The 16,808-nt window shown below is 41.6% G+C and overlaps 2 protein-coding genes across 3 annotated transcripts in view; both read left to right on the top strand.

The window, feature by feature from the left end:
• Positions 1-16,808, top strand: part of sfl (N-deacetylase and N-sulfotransferase sfl) — a 601,701-nt gene that overhangs the window by 236,976 nt on the left and 347,917 nt on the right. The window lies entirely within an intron of this gene.
• On the top strand, positions 1,937-7,249 carry LOC135709584 (uncharacterized). Its single transcript, XM_065231976.1, has one exon. It carries the CDS (start codon positions 1,937-1,939, stop codon positions 7,247-7,249), a length of 5,313 nt encoding a protein of 1,770 aa, XP_065088048.1.

Below are 16,808 nucleotides of genomic sequence, written 5' to 3'. Positions count from 1 at the left end.
GATCGAGAGATGAGAGGAGCGATAAAGACATCATCCGAAATTAACGGAGAGTTCGGAACGATGACGTCACGAAGCAAGCGTATACTGATCGGGTCTGGATTCGGATTAGTGTTAGGAAATAAGGAATGCATTTTTTAGTTGCTACATATCAACCACGGTGTCCGGTCGACGGTCTATTTTTGTATAACTATTAAGTAGATTCGAAATATTAGTTTAAGTCCATTGTGTAATAAATGTTAAAAGTAGTATTTTGTTTGCCCTAAAATAAATTGTGTATTGCTTGTACGTCGCGTCGTTATTATATTATAAACGAAGAATTGTGGAACTTGGCAGTGTCGGGATTGTGTGTCACAGTCTACAGTCCACTTGGATTCATCCTACACCTTCAACCCGCTTTAGGAACGAGCGGTTTGGATTGCTGCAACTGGAAATCGATTGGTAGGAAGGAATTGATTACACCCCGACATTTGGTCCTTCGAACCGGATCAGGGAGCCCCGGTAGGACTTTTCACCACAACAATTCACGCTCGGAAAGCGCCATTGGATCCACCAAGGCACTATTGTATCCACTAAATCGCCATTGGAACCGCCATATCACCACTTTAACAGTCCGCGCAAGGACAAAGGACACGCCATCGCTACTGGAAGGACTTTGAAAGGCACCACCATATTGATCACCTCTTCTGGTTTGGGCATCAGTACCGTCAGCTATTGTGTAGGTCAGTATAGCTACATTATATGTCCAGCCGAAGCTGGAAACCGTGAATTGTTACTAATCAATCTTCATAACGACACCCGACGGCAAACGTGCAAGCATCTATCGATCAACGGATTCTTCGGTGAATGTTCATTTCGACCGAACTGAAGACACTTTTGGACAATTTGTATAGTGCTGGATTGGCAAGCAGTATTTATTTTCAAAGGTAACTGCTCAAATGTATATGTCCAGCCGAAGCAATTTGATCGATTTCTAACACCACACCTTCAATTCTACTTGAACACATTTCTGTGAATACCACCCTCGGATCGGCAAGTGACACAACAATACGCCAGAATTACCGCATCTGGAACCTCCTTACGTAATCGTCGTACGTCATCAGTCATCAACAAGGGAATCCCCACACGATCACCTTTGTCAGTCTACACTTCGTCTGGACCGAATCTGGCGATAGAGTTGTAAACAAACAGAGGTCATCACAATAAATCGCCCGAAGAGGAAGTCAGCAAATACGGTGTACCAGGTTAGTGAACAATAGTATGTGTTCAGGCAAGCTTGGACAACACAGAAATTACACATAAATAATCGTATAATCCTCTTCGGCCTGAACTGTTACACTACCTAAACCCGAGCGCTGTATGAGCCCCTACATTAGTTGTTTATCGCTTACGGCTGGATATTTTATTATTTCATCGTAGTCAACTTTCCTGCCAGGTTAGTTACTACGGTATATGGCCAGCCGAGGCCTGACAACTTGTGATACTACATAAATATTTCCTATTCTACACATACTCTGCATATCCTGAGATTGTATTGGCACGAATCTACATACACATCGTACATTGGTTCACATAACGTTGCGAATAGCCCAACACTACTACGAAGCTCTGTTAAGGTTAGTGCTAAAGTATATGGCCTGCAGAAGCTAGGTCTATTTGGATACTACATTGCGCTTTTATTCTCTTTGACCAATACTATATGCGAGTGATTGGAACTGCAACCCTGACCTTGAATGAATGAAACTGTTGGAACAGCTGATCAGCTTACCTCTGTTGATATCGATTAATTTGGATCTATAATTCCGATTTGGGTCGGAGCGACTGTTCTGTCAGGTCAGTCTTACTTAGTATATGTCTAGCCGTAGCTAGACATTCTTTTTGGTACTACACCTGAACCTTTCTTTATTGGTGAATACTTGGACTGCGAGAATCAATCATCATGCTTGGTCCTGGAAATAAAAAGACACCAACCTTACGAGCTGTGCAACTGAAACTCAAGGAAACGCAATCGATGTTCGGAGATATTCGTCATTTTGTCAACAACTTCAAAGATAATACTAGCGCAAGTCAGATTCAGGTTAGGGTGATCAAGTTAGATGAGCTTTGGGAAAATTTTTGTGAAGCTTTGGTAGAAATCAAATCCCATGAAGAGTATGTTGCAGATGAGGACAAATACGCTAAGGAGAGACAGCAGTTCAGTAATCAATACTACGATGTGAAGGCCTTTTTGTTAGAAAAGTTAGAACTTCTACAACAACAATCTGCTAGGGAAACTTCAATCCATAATGTTTCCATGCAAACGGCGTCAGATCACGTTAGATTACCTCAAATCAAACTTCAGTCATTCAAGGGGGACATTGAAGAATGGCTTGGTTTTCGCGATTTATTCAAATCGCTCATCCACTCTCGGACGGATTTACCGGATGTAGAAAAGATGCATTATTTGAAAGGATGCTTGCAAGGTGAACCAAAGGGTCTTATCGATCCACTTCCAATAACCGGAGCCAATTATCACGTTGCTTGGAACATAATCATGAAGCGCTATGACGATAGCAAACAACTCAGGAAGAGGCAAATCCAATATCTCTTTAGTCTACCATCCGTGTATAAGGAATCAGTTTTGGAATTGCAAGCTTTAGTCGAGGGATTTGAGAGGACTGTACAGATATTAGATCAGATAGTTGAGGCCAAGGACTATAAGGATCTGCTTTTGGTTAATATGCTGTCTTGTCGACTAGATCCAGCAACTCGTCGATCATGGGAGGAACAGTCGTCAACCAAGGAAAAGGATTCGTTGAAGGAAATGTTGGAATTCTTACAACGACATATTCAAGTGTTGGAATCTTTACCAATCAAGCCGGTTGAATCCAGGATTGTACAGTCTTCCGCACCAAGACAAAGGAGTCAAACGGTCAAGGCGAGCTACAATTCTACAGAATCATTGGCCTCTAGTTGTGTCTGTTGTTCAGAAAATCATTATCTATACACCTGTCCTGTTTTCCAAAGGTTGCCTGTAAGATATCGTGAGGCTGTTCTGCGGAAACACTTACTTTGCCGAAACTGTTTTAGAGCAGGACATCAAGGAAAGGACTGTCGGTCGAAGTACTCTTGTCGAAATTGTAGGGGGCGACACCACACACTGGTTTGTTTCAAATCTAATCTGGACGATACTTCGACTTTAAGGAACAATACATCTTCTACTTCTCCGGAAGACGCTGATGCTTCTACTTCTTCAATGGATGCAGTTGCGAACATAGCAACTTCGGAAACACTAAAGGAAGTGTCTACTTGCAACACAGTGAGCAGAACAACGTCGAAGGTGTTTCTGTCCACTGCGGTTATTCTAGTTGAGGATAGCGAGGGCAACAAATATCCAGTACGTACCCTCCTAGATTCGGGTTCCGAATGTAACTTCATTTCGGAAAGGTTCAGTCAACTTTTAAAGGTGGTTCGGACTAAGGTTGACATCAAGGTACAAGGAATCGGTCAAACATCAACACTGGTGAAGCATCAAATTCAGATCAAGGTTCGATCAAGGATTTCGCAATTTGCTCGGTCAGTGAATTTCTTGGTTTTACCAAGGGTAACGATAAACCTTCCTACTACAACGGTGGACGCATCAGGATGGTCGATTCCCCAAGGTATTAACCTTGCGGATCCAGGATTTTTTAAATCAACTGGAGTGGATATGGTTCTAGGTATTGAGCTATTCTTCAGTTTGTTCGTCATCGAACACAAAATATCGCTCGGAGATAACATGCCCACGTTGATCGATTCGGTGTTTGGCTGGGTGGTATGTGGTACCTTGGCATTACCTAAGGCGATAACTCAGGTCAACTGTAATCTGTCAGTCTCGAATCGACTTGAGGATCTTCTTACTCGTTTCTGGGAATGCGAAGAAGTTGGAGAACAAAGCAATTCATCACCTGATGAAGCATTTTGTGAGGAACAATATCAACGCACAGTTCAGAGAGCAGATGATGGTCGATATATAGTCACTCTCCCCAGGAATGAAGTTATGCTGAAGCGTATGGGTGAATCGAGGGATATAGCTCTGCGGCGCTTCTACAGCACGGAACGCAGGTTGGCGAAGGATAACAACTTACGTCAACAGTACGTGGCCTTCATGGAGGAGTATCAACAATTAGAACACATGAAGGAGGTTCAGGAAATTACAGGCATCGATATCAAAAGGTGTTACCTACCACACCATCCTGTGGTGAAGGAATCGTCTACGACAACCAAGGTGCGAGTCGTATTCGATGCGTCCTGTAAAACATCGACCGGAATATCATTGAATGATGCCCTCTACGCAGGACCGGTGATTCAGGAGGATTTGCGAGCGATTATCATTCGTGGACGAACTAGACAGATCATGGTTGTTGCTGATGTGGAGAAAATGTTCCGGCAAATTTGGTCTTGCCTTACGGATCTTCGATTCTTAAGTATATTCTGGCGTGCTTCACCCATGGATGAGATCAAAACCTACGAACTATGTACGGTCACCTACGGAACTAAACCGGCACCATTTCTAGCTACTAGAACCTTGAAACAACTAGCAATCGATGAAGGTCACCGATTTCCTTTAGCGGCCGTTGCTGTGGCAGAGGATACATACATGGATGATGTAATAACAGGGGCAGATGACATTGAAAGGGCGTCGAGGCTAAGAGCGGAACTGCAGGGAATGATGGAAGCAGGAGGTTTTCATCTACGGAAATGGGCATCGAATTGTTCTAAGGTTTTGGAAGGAATTCCACAGGAAAACTTAGCCATTCCCAAAACTAAGGAAATTAACTTGGACTCGAATTCATCGGTGACCACCTTAGGTTTGGTTTGGATTCCCGGAACGGATAAGTTGAAATTTAAGTTCCAAATCCCCAAGCTGGTTCCTACTGAACAACTCACGAAACGAAGGATTCTCTCGATTATCGCTACACTGTTTGACCCAACCGGGCTGATTGGAGCTGTTATCGTTGAAGCCAAAATTTTTATGCAACGCTTGTGGATGATGCAAGGTGAAAACGGTGAAAAACTAGATTGGGATGATCCGGTTCCTTCGAAGGTTAGTGAGGATTGGTGGCGATTCTATCAACAACTACCACGATTGCAGGAGATTGAAGTTGATCGTTGTATAGTTATTCCTTCTGCAGTATCCCTGCAAATTCACTGTTTCTCTGACGCTTCCTTGAAGGCCTACGGAACCTGTTTATACCTACGGAGCAAGGATGCATCAGGACAAACCCTTGTTCGATTGTTAGCGTCACGATCAAAGGTCGCACCTTTGAAAACACAATCCCTGCCAAGGCTTGAACTGTGTGGTGCCCTCCTAGCAACTCAACTCTGCCAAAAGGTGAGAAAGGCGATTCGCATTGACGCTCAGGTCTACTTTTGGACAGACTCTACTTGCGTGTTACGTTGGATCAAGGCCTTTCCTGCTACATGGACGATCTTTGTGGCCAACAGGGTGTCCAAAATCCAAGGTTTGTCGGAAGGATGTCATTGGAGCCATGTAAGAGGAATCGAAAATCCAGCAGACCTCATATCACGCGGATTGAATCCAGACAACATAATTGACAGCCAAATGTGGTGGAGCGGTCCGAATTGGTTGCAGAACAATCGCGAACAGTGGCCAAGGCAAAGTCCAGAAACTAGCGAAGAAGGAGAAGAGGAGCGTCGCCGTTGCGTAGCAATCAATACTGCCTCATCGTACGAAGAGTTTAATGTTTGGTACATATCTAAATTTGATTCATATCATGATCTGATCCGTCGTACTGCTTATTGGCTGCGCCTAATGGATCTTCTCAAACTACCAAAGGGAAGGAGGAAGAAACCGGAACCTTTAACGACAATCGAAATGCGCAGAGCTGAAGGAGTCCTCATTCGAAGAGTGCAAATTGAATCATTTCCCGATGAATGGAAGGCTGTATCAAACGGATCAGCTGTGTCGTCGAAATCACCTCTTAAATGGTTCTGCCCTTATATATCCAAGGAGGATGGACTTCTGAAAATTGGAGGAAGACTCAACCAATCACAAGCATCGGAAGCTACGAAACATCCATCAATCTTACCAGCTCGCCATATTTTCACTCGAAAACTACTGACATGTTTTCATGAAAGACTATTACACGCTGGTCCCCAACTACTTTTAGCCACAGTTAGACTTTTTTATTGGCCTTTAGGAGGAAGAAGTCTAGCCCGAAAATTGGTTCACAATTGCTTGAAATGCTATCGTTCGAACCCATCGACCATCCAACAATTTATGGGAGAATTGCCATCTTCGAGAGTAACTGCTTCGAGACCTTTTTCTCACACAGGAGTGGATTATTTCGGACCAGTATACGTAAGACTTGGTCCACGTCGAACAGCAGTGAAGGCATACGTTTCCGTATTTATTTGCTTCTGCACCAAAGCTGTACACATGGAGCTAGTGACAGACTTATCAACGGAACGCTTTCTTCAAGCATTGAGACGATTTATTTCACGTCGTGGTAAACCCAGCGATATATTTTCGGATAATGGAACTAATTTTGTTGGGGCAAAAAATCAGTTGACGAACTTGATCAGTTTTCTAAAAAACCGAGAACATCGCGACAAGATCACCAAGGAGTGCAATGAAGAAGGCATCCAATGGCATTTTAGCCCTCCTAGCGGACCCCATTTCGGAGGCCTCTGGGAAGCTGCTGTACGATCAGCGAAAAAGCACTTGCTGAAGGTGATGGGAGATAGCGTTCTGAGCTTCGAAGACATGAACACTCTGATCACTCAGATTGAAGGTTGTCTTAATTCGCGACCTTTAACGCAATTGACGGAAGATCCTGGGGACTTAGAACCATTAACGCCAGCTCATTTTCTTATTGGTTCATCGCTACAGAGCCTACCAGAATGTGATTTTACTGATATTCCCACGAATCGTTTAAGGCAATGGCATCTTGTTCAACAAAAGGCCCAACAGTTTTGGAAAAGATGGAAGAGGGATTATCTTACTCAACTTCAAGGTAGGATGAAACGTTGGAAACCCGCAGTGAAAATTGAGATAGGAAAACTAGTGGTGATCCAAGATGATAACCAACCGCCACTACGATGGAAAATGGCCAGAATTCACCAGCTGCACCCTGGACCCGATGACGTTGTTAGAGTAGTCACACTCAAGACCAGTAGCGGTTTCTTGAAACGTCCTGTTGAACGATTATGTCTTCTACCATTACCGAATTGTGACGAAGCGGAGTCAGTACAACCCCACGATCCTTGAAGTCCTTTCCCACTCGCAACTGTTCCGGTCGAAGAGTTTTATTTTATTTTCAGAAATTGCAGCTATTTCAGGGAGGGCGAGTATGTTTCCGACGAAGTAGCCCGCATACGCCTATGGTTAAAGCTGTGGATCTGTGTGCGATGCAGTATATAGGCCGATTGATCGAGAGATGAGAGGAGCGATAAAGACATCATCCGAAATTAACGGAGAGTTCGGAACGATGACGTCACGAAGCAAGCGTATACTGATCGGGTCTGGATTCGGATTAGTGTTAGGAAATAAGGAATGCATTTTTTAGTTGCTACATATCAACCACGGTGTCCGGTCGACGGTCTATTTTTGTATAACTATTAAGTAGATTCGAAATATTAGTTTAAGTCCATTGTGTAATAAATGTTAAAAGTAGTATTTTGTTTGCCCTAAAATAAATTGTGTATTGCTTGTACGTCGCGTCGTTATTATATTATAAACGAAGAATTGTGGAACTTGGCAGTGTCGGGATTGTGTGTCACAGTCTACAGTCCACTTGGATTCATCCTACACCTTCAACCCGCTTTAGGAACGAGCGGTTTGGATTGCTGCAACTGGAAATCGATTGGTAGGAAGGAATTGATTACACCCCGACAAGTATTGTGGAGCAAAAATTTCAAATTTTGCATCACTCTAATAGATACCCCTTGAAAACTGATATTGTGTGTCAAACATTGACAACACTCCGGCGTACCCCAGGTTAGCAGGAATGCCTAATTGGTAAATTTGAATGCTTAAATCTAAGAAGCGTGAATCCCAAAATAGTAGAACTTGAATTCCCCACGATAAGCTTAACAACACGGACAAAAAACGCCCAAAGCTGCTGCAACAAATTGTCCAATTTTCTGCCCAAGCAGCTCCCTGTGGCAAGTATTTTTCTGAGAGCTAATAAATTCGCCATAATCCCATTCGACCCGATTAGGGCCAACCACTCGCAAAATATATACGTACATAAAAAGAACGAGAGTGATAAAGGACCTACTCGAATTAGGATGCAAAAATTGCAACCATTTTTCAGCCGTATTTATTGCGACCGACAAGTGCGCTGCTACCGAGTCTCGTTAGGCGCATATATTTCAAAACCCGGCGAGCATTTTTCGGCTACAACAGCTAAGAAGATTATAGAGAGCCGGGTAGAATTGTTTAGTCCTAGTCCTGGCACCACAGCAGAATGTTGCGCACAATTTTTCGCGTGGCGTATACATTTTAATAGAATATAAAACAGGATTTGCGAATCGTTGTTGTCGGTTGTTGTCTACTGGGTAGCGAGTTCAAGATGAGAAAATTTCCCACCATCATCGCATCGGTAGATAGGAAGCAGAAGTGCATCCATAAGTTGGTCCCGGATTAGCATACACTGCTCGTTTGAGGAAAGGATTAAAATTTCTATCACTCTGCACTGGAAGTGCATCCGACCTGTGCGGAAATAAATGCCGCAAAACAAACTTAGTAGAAATTTTCCGTGGCGTGAAATGAACGCCATTATGCAGAAGCGAAATGAGGTGGTGACGGATGCTGGATTGTTCAAACGAACTACTCACCTTGCGTCAAACATTATTTCCACCTGTTTGACGCCGAGAGCAACCATTAGCATTAAATATGGTGCGTATATAATTTTAATTAAAATTTCGACTCAAATGCAGCTCTGATGGATCGGATTCGTCCCAGCGAAAACAAGGGGCCGGGGCTGGAACCTGCATAATTCCGGGAGCACATTGAAGCGCGATCTATTAATGAGCCTGTGGCAAATATGCGTGAATTGCAGTGCATATTTGAGGTAATTTTTTTCTCGGTTCTGTGCCGACTGGTTTTCCGGATTTCCGGAGAAAAAAAACACTGCTTTCCGGCTCATATTTCAAACATAAATGAGTGAACACTTCTGCGGTTGCCCACATGAAAACGCGTTGCTGGCTGGGTGGCGAACAAGTGGAAGCCAGTCATATGCGGGTCACTGCACATTGTAGAAGTTCATTTGATCTTAATGACAGTTTCAATATCTGGATTAAGGCATTCTGGAATGAAACTGGCAAATTGCACTGAATTTCTGGAACTGGGATACTCCGGGTGGAGGGGCAAGTCCAGAGCAAGTACTGATGTAACACTTTTTTTTTTTTGTAATTGTCACACTGTGTCAGTGTGGAAGATATGAATTGTTCCTGGCACCACATTTTCCGATGAATTCTGGCAGAGAACCACCTCTGGTGGCAAGGATCGAAATGCAGGGTAGCCACTGAACGGGGAAAACTTGGAGAACCAGGAATTAACCGGGAATCGAGAACAACGGGGAAAACGGGAATTTGAATGGAGCCTTAACATATTTGTTTGTACATACATAAATGGAATTGTGTTACTAAATCTTCTATGTTTGATATAAAGACAATTGACACCATCTTCAACCAGAGGTTGCACAGACTGAACACTTAACACTAGGAAAGACAACCAGTAGGGACAATTTCGGGTATCATTGAATTGTTTTATCAGAGCCACCCTCATCAGCCCCAATTTCTAAAAATGTTCATAGAATGATATGTTGAATTTTGATATTTTTTTTCAGCAAAGTTGCTTAACATTAAATTATCTATAACTTCGAAAGAAGCAAGTATTCCTCATTATATTAAAAATAGAAAGTTAAAAACTTAAATTTGGAGAAAAGAGGATCACTCTAGTCACTACCCACGCCTAAAGAAAGATCTCTCGAAGATGTCAATCCTCTAGAGTACATTGTTTTTGAGATATGGATTTTTGCCGTGAATTTTTTGCTTTTTCGACCATAATGGATTGCTTGGGTTTTTTTTTCATTTACGTTGTGCACCGTCGATATCTCGCTAATAGATAGGGGATTGTCTCGTCTGTCTGACTGTGTTAGATCGCTTGATAGAATGATCGTTCATGAGAAATCGGCGATGGAAGTCAAAAGTGAGAGGTACGCTATATTGAGGTATACTTGTATCTATTTTTCTTCCTCATGTCGGATCATGTTTCAACATGAACAAAAGCTCATCACACGTACCAACCGAACAATAGATCACGCACGATAGAGGCCATCCCATCGGGTAGGGAAAAGGAATCAATAACAATGACAATAAATGCATAAAAATACTTCCGACTGGAACGAACTCTCAAAATCAATACATGATCGATGTTCAATGGTTCGGATTCATGCTCTATGAATTCAAACTGCTTCACTTGAACCAGAAATGACCAAAACAAAAACAATCAAATTGAACTCTTTCCCCATCACTTGGAATTCAAGTCTCAACATAAATGGCAGGTTTGTTCATTTGACTAGAACTCACATTCATCCATCCAGGTAGGATCGAAACCCGATCGAGCTGGAATCCGATGACCCCATACCATAGGCGCCAATTTAGAGTAGGGTATGGCACTTTTGGCTCCCCAATAATTTTCTAAAAAAATTAAATTTTATCTTGAAGTATGCAAAAACGTATTCACAAAAGAAAAACACCTAAACTGCTATCCCATGGTTAATTTCAATCCAACGCTAATTTTAAATTTAAAGAACCGGGGATTAACCGGGAATCGAGAGCAATCGGGGAAAACTGGAAAATAACCGAGAATTTCATTGCATATTTTAGTACTAATTTATTTTGAAAATTTATCTAGGTCTAGGATTGTATATACTTTTTCGATGATTTTTTGAAGTGACAGAATCTAGATGCATTTGAATCAGTTCATGATCTTTAAAATTTGTTTAAAGTTTAAAGTCTCGGTGACTTTTCGGAGTTCCTAAAATTTGAAAGTTTTGTTCCTGTAATCTTGAAAAAGAATTCTATGTTTAGAATTTTGATCTGCAACTTTTTTTAAAAATTCTGATTTTTTAAATTTTCTATTGGTAAAGAAAGGTTATGTTCCACTTAATTCCACTTGTATCCTTTGGTTTGGTTTTTCCGTCGATCTTGTTTTCCGTGCTGAGCACAAATGCTACCGACGTGCCAGGAAGGCAGCTCCCACACCTGGACCCTACCTATCGACCCATCAACTCATGAACCGGGGACCAACGGCTTTACTTCCCATCCGAAGGAAGGCGTGATCAGAGATCTTATGCCTCAGAACATCCCGGCGGCGCCGACTGGGATTGAACCCAGGCCTGCTGGGGTGAGAGGTAATCACGCTTACCACTACACCACCGGCGTCGTTGTATTTTATCCATAACAGATACGTATGTCGATTAGAATGTACAGTCTTCATCAGTGTCAATTCCGCTAAAGACAAAATCTAACCCCCTTAAGTACCCAATCCCCAAAGGCTTGGTAGTTATCATAATGAAGTAATGAAATTGGGCTGTTAGTAGAATGCTTTAAAAGCATTCCACTAACAACCCAATTTAATTTTTTCATTATGATGGCTACCAAGATTTTGGGAATTTTCCTTATTATAGATTTACTTTACTTAATTCTTGGGTTCTGATTCTGCATTTTTATACCTGTGATCTTGACATGAGATGATCTAGGGGATGAGTACTTAAGAGGATTAGATTTTGATTAGTCTTTAATGGGAATGACACTGATGAAAACTGCACATTGTAGTCGAACTTTGATACATTTTTTTTTTTTTTTTTAATATCTTTATTAAGGAGACTTTCAGCTTTGATACAATATCAAAATTAATTAGGTGGAATTAAATGAAAGATACTCTTTTGTGCTGTTGTTTTTGAGCATTCCACTACAACCCAGTTTCATAACTTAATTTTTTATTAGTTTTTGATATACTGTGGTCTTCAATATTGTAATATAACTTAGCTAAAGAATCCTTAAATACTTCATAATTTTTCATATGGGATCACCGTTTCTTTTTCTAGAATGTGCAATTCAATTCTAAATTGGGGACCTTTAGTATTTAGAATTAGTAAAAATCCAGGATATCCGAGGTTTTGTAAAAAAAATACGCAGTCCATAAATTTTAAAAACCTTGACATTTTCCAAGATCTAGAATTTCCATAGCCTGGAATAAATTTCTATCCCCGAGGTCTCGACAATTTTTTACCTTCGCGATACCTCTTTTTTTTTATTTGTTAAAAAAAGCTACTAAAATGCAAATTTTATTTCAGTCCTGAAAATCAAGAACTTTCATAAGTTTTATGTGTTTTTGTTTAGGGGAAGATTTTGAAAATTCAATTAGTTTTTAAAATGAAATAAAAGAAAAACTCTTCAATCTAGCTGTATTTATCAAAACGAGAAAACTACCGGGTTGTCCATGTTCTTAAATCCAGTGGCCACTCTGTCTTGATTTTGTCGTTATCACAATCTATCTCGTGTATGGTTGAGTTTTGAACCAAAATTCATACTTTTATCAAAACAATCTAAATTTCAGTTTATTTCAAAGGAAGCCGTCTGTTGACATTTATGGCTACGTTTTGATGGCTGTGAATAGTTTTTAGTCTAAATAATTTTAAGAAACGCTTCACGAACTGAGTAACGTAATTATTGTGAGAATGAGAATCAACATCAATAACATCAAAACCGACTCAACCTAGCTTTGTGTTTAAGATCGCTATCATCGGAATACCATAGGGATCATTGATAACCTTAATGATCCCCATGGTAGCGATCATATGCCAATCATCATTTCAATTAAGTGTGGCCCTCACTCTGCAGGACCACCTCGAGTTCCATTTGATCTTACAAGGAACATCGACTGGCAGAAATATGCAACGGCGGTGACAATCGGTGTCGAATCAATAGATACGCTTCCACCATTGGAAGAATATCGATTCCTCGCCGATTTGATATACAAAAGCTCACTGGAAGCACAAAAAAGAAAAGTTCCAAGTGAACCCTTCAAAATGAGACCAGCCACACCTGGATGAAGAATTCACAAAATTGTATGTAGAAAAATCTGATGCTTTCAAAGCTTTTCGTAGACACAAAACCTCCACATACTTCGAGGAATATTCAAAGCTGAAACAATTAATCAAAGAAAAAAAACGCGGTTATTGGCGCAATTTCGTCTAGGGACTCTCACGAGAAACCTCAATGAGCGCCCTGCGGAGGGTGTCTGGCAACATGCGTAACCGCTCATCTTCTAATGAGAGTGAAGAATACTCCAACCGATGGATATTCGATTTCGCTAAAATGGTCTGTCTGGTCTCAGTTCCAGCACAACATATTCTTCGAGAAGCGTCTCCGAGCGGCAGCTCGCTGGATAGACCATTCACAATACTGGAATTCTCTATGGCTCTTCTTTCATCGAACAACTCCTCGCCGGGAAGCGATATGATTAAATTCAATCTTCTGAAAAATCTTCCAGATATCGCTAAAAGACGCTTGCTAGACTTATTCAATTCCTTACTAGAAAACAACATTGTACCGCCTGGATGAAGACAGGTCAAAGTAGTAATAGCCATTAAAAAACCTGGTAAACCAGCGTCTGACCATAATTTATACCGTCCGATTGCTATGCTTTCGTGCATTAGGAAATTGTTGGAGAAAATGATCCTTCGGAGACCCGATCACTGGGTCAAATCAAGTAACATGCTATCAACAACACAGTTTGGGTTCCGCAAGAGCATAAGAAAAAACGATTGTCTAGCGCTGCTTTCCACAGATATGCAACTGGCCTTTGCGCACAAGGAGCAATTCGCTTCAGTATTCTTGGACATTAGGTGATTCAGTTTCCACTGTCAAAGATATCGACAATTGTTAGGCAGAACAATGCACGCTAAGACAACTTGCAGATGACGGTGTTGTTTCCACATGCCGGGGACTTGCAAGGACCATTGCAAAGTTCATTAGAAAACTTGTCTTCTTGGGCTAGGAATCTAGGGATCGAGTTTTCGCTGCAGAAAACTGAACTGATAGTGTTTACTTGAGCTGACAGCTTAATCTTTTGGGCAGAAACATTACTCAATCATTGTCTTGGGGCCTGGTTTGATTCAAAGTGCACTTGGAACACCCAGATTACGTATTTAAAGCAAAAATGTCAACAGAAGATCAACTTTTTCCGTTCAATTTGCGGCACATGGTGGGGTGCTCATCCGGGAGACTTCATATCGCTTTATAAAACAACAATCATCTCTGTTTTAGAGTACGACTATTTTTGCTTTTTCTTCTTTCGGCAAGAAAATGTCACCTAAATAAACTAAAAGATGAACTAGCCTATGGCTAAAAATCTCTTTAATAAAGAAAAAAAAAATCCTAAATAAACTGGAACGAATTCAATATCGTTGTCTGCGTTTTGCTCTCGGTTGGATGCTAGAATTATGTGAGTTTGGTTACAAACAATGAATAATGAATTATCGACTCCGTAAAGCTAACGTGATTGAGCATTCCAAATAAATTAACTAGATAAAAAAAATGCCATCAATAACATCAGTTCTGTCAGGCTAAATAGCTCCTTGCATTTTGTAAAATGATCTAAGACTTGTACTCGAAAAAATGCACCATTTTTATCCGTGTGTAACTTTTTTATCCGTGGGTAAAAATTGATGAAAATCTGGGTATAACTAGTTTGGAGTGAATTGTTTACATGTGCAAAACTTCATAACAATCGGTTCAGTGGTTATTGAGATGTCATCGAAACAAGAAGAAAATCGCCGGAGAATTTTGCGCGCCGTCATGGAAAATCCGACTGCGACCATGAGATGGATCGGAAGCCAACTGGGAATCACCCATACAACTGTATCTCGGGTGGTAAAATCGTTTAAGGAATCCCAGACGACCGAGCGGTGGGCTGGAAGTGGAAGAAAATCGAAGACAGCTGACCCTGTGAAGGCCCGGAAGGTGTTGGATTATTTCAAGCGTAATCCGAACCTTTCGATTCGCGACGCGGCTCTGAAGGCAAAGTGTTCCGCCTGGTTCGTTCAGCAAACCATGAAACGAGCTGGGCTTCGTGTATTCAAGGTCCGGAAGGCACCGAACCGGCGTGATCAACAAAACACGGTGGCCAAATCCCGCGCAAGGAAGCTGTATCGAAAGTGGTTAACGAAACCGATGTGTGTGGTTATGGATGACGAAACCTACATCAAGGCAGACGCAAAGCAGATACCGAGGCAACCCCCCAAATTCACCAGAGATTCGTTCGGTGGAAAGATTTTGGGTCATAATGAAGGCCAAAGTTCGAAAATCGTCCAAGGTGTTTAAGAACGAGCTGGAGTTGAAGAAAGAATGGATGAAAGTGACCAAAAAGGTCGGCTCCACCATTGCACAAAATGTAATGAGGGGCCTTCAAGGAAAAGTGCGGGCTTTCAGCGATGGAAAGGAAATTGAATAAAATAATTATTCCGAAACATAATCCATATGTATTAGTTCATTCCCTGAAAGTTTCAAGAAAATCCGACTTAAAATAAATTTTTGACGAACACTTTTGTCTGGTGCATTGTTTTCAAGTACAGGCCTTATTTTCAAAACCATCTTGCTTCCCCAAAAATTTCATGAAGTTGGCGCTTCTTCCCATACAAAATGTGTAGCTTGCTCGGGACATATTCTCCTCTAGCCAACTCTAACTGCCGCACAAATTTTTTTTTATCCTTTTTTCTACTTCCTATATCTTTTTTTTTTCCTTGTATTGTTTTCTTTTTTTTTTTTCCTTTTTTTTTTAACGTCGGTCTCTGTTCCGCAATCTAGTGCCAATCACCGACGGACATCGATTGCCAGCAATCGAATGTGCAGGAAGGCAGCTTCCACACCTGCGTAGGATATCGCACCCATTCAATTCAATACGCATGGGCCGGGACCAACGGCTTTACTTCCCTTCCGAAGGAAGACGTGACCAGAGATTTTTATGCCTCAGAAAAATCCCACCGACCTCGGCTGGGATTGAACCCAGACACATTGGGGTGAGAAAGCAGTCACGCTTACCACTACACCACCGGCGCCGGCTTGTATTGTTTTCCGTCGATCTTGTTTTCCGTGCTGAGCACCAATGCACACTGGGGACAAAATCGAAACAATGTGTTAAAATTCAATATCTTCGGTGCTCGCTGGAACAAGAGGCTAAAAAATAGTCATTCTTATAGAAAAAAGTCTCAGGAATCGATTGGAGTGGGTTTCATCTTGGGCACGATAGGGTAAGTTGGGGTTTTCCACAGTTTTGCCCTAAAATCTCCTATTTTGCATGATTTGAATGCTGTATCTCAAGATACCGATGATATAGACGGATGATTTCTTCGGCAAAGTTGATCAGGAGGTCAAGGACTGTTGGATGATGGACAGAACAATTCGGAATTCTTCCGCTAGGCGGCGCTAGTGAGCATTCGAAGTGTATATGTTTGTGCTGCTGTATCTCAAGATCATGACTATTTAGACGGATGATTTCTTCGGCAATGTTGATCAGGGGGTCAAGGACTGTTGGATGATGGACAGAAAAATTCGGAATTCTTCCGCTAGGTGGCGCTAGTGAGCATTCGAATTGTATATGTTTGTGCTGCTGTATCTCAAGATCATGACTATTTAGACGGATGATTTCTTCGGCAAAGTTGATCAGGGGGTCAAGGACTGTTGGATGATGGACAGAAAAATTCGGAATTCTTCCGCTAGGTGGCGCTAGTGAGCATTCTAATTGTATATGTTTG

Source organism: Ochlerotatus camptorhynchus, unplaced genomic scaffold, assembly GCF_037179485.1.
Source record: "Ochlerotatus camptorhynchus isolate MF236.1 unplaced genomic scaffold, CSIRO-AGI_Acam_v1.1 ptg000361l, whole genome shotgun sequence".
NCBI lineage: Eukaryota > Metazoa > Arthropoda > Insecta > Diptera > Culicidae > Ochlerotatus > Ochlerotatus camptorhynchus.
Note: the sequence above shows the minus strand (reverse complement) of the source record. Positions and strands in the feature narration are given on the sequence as shown.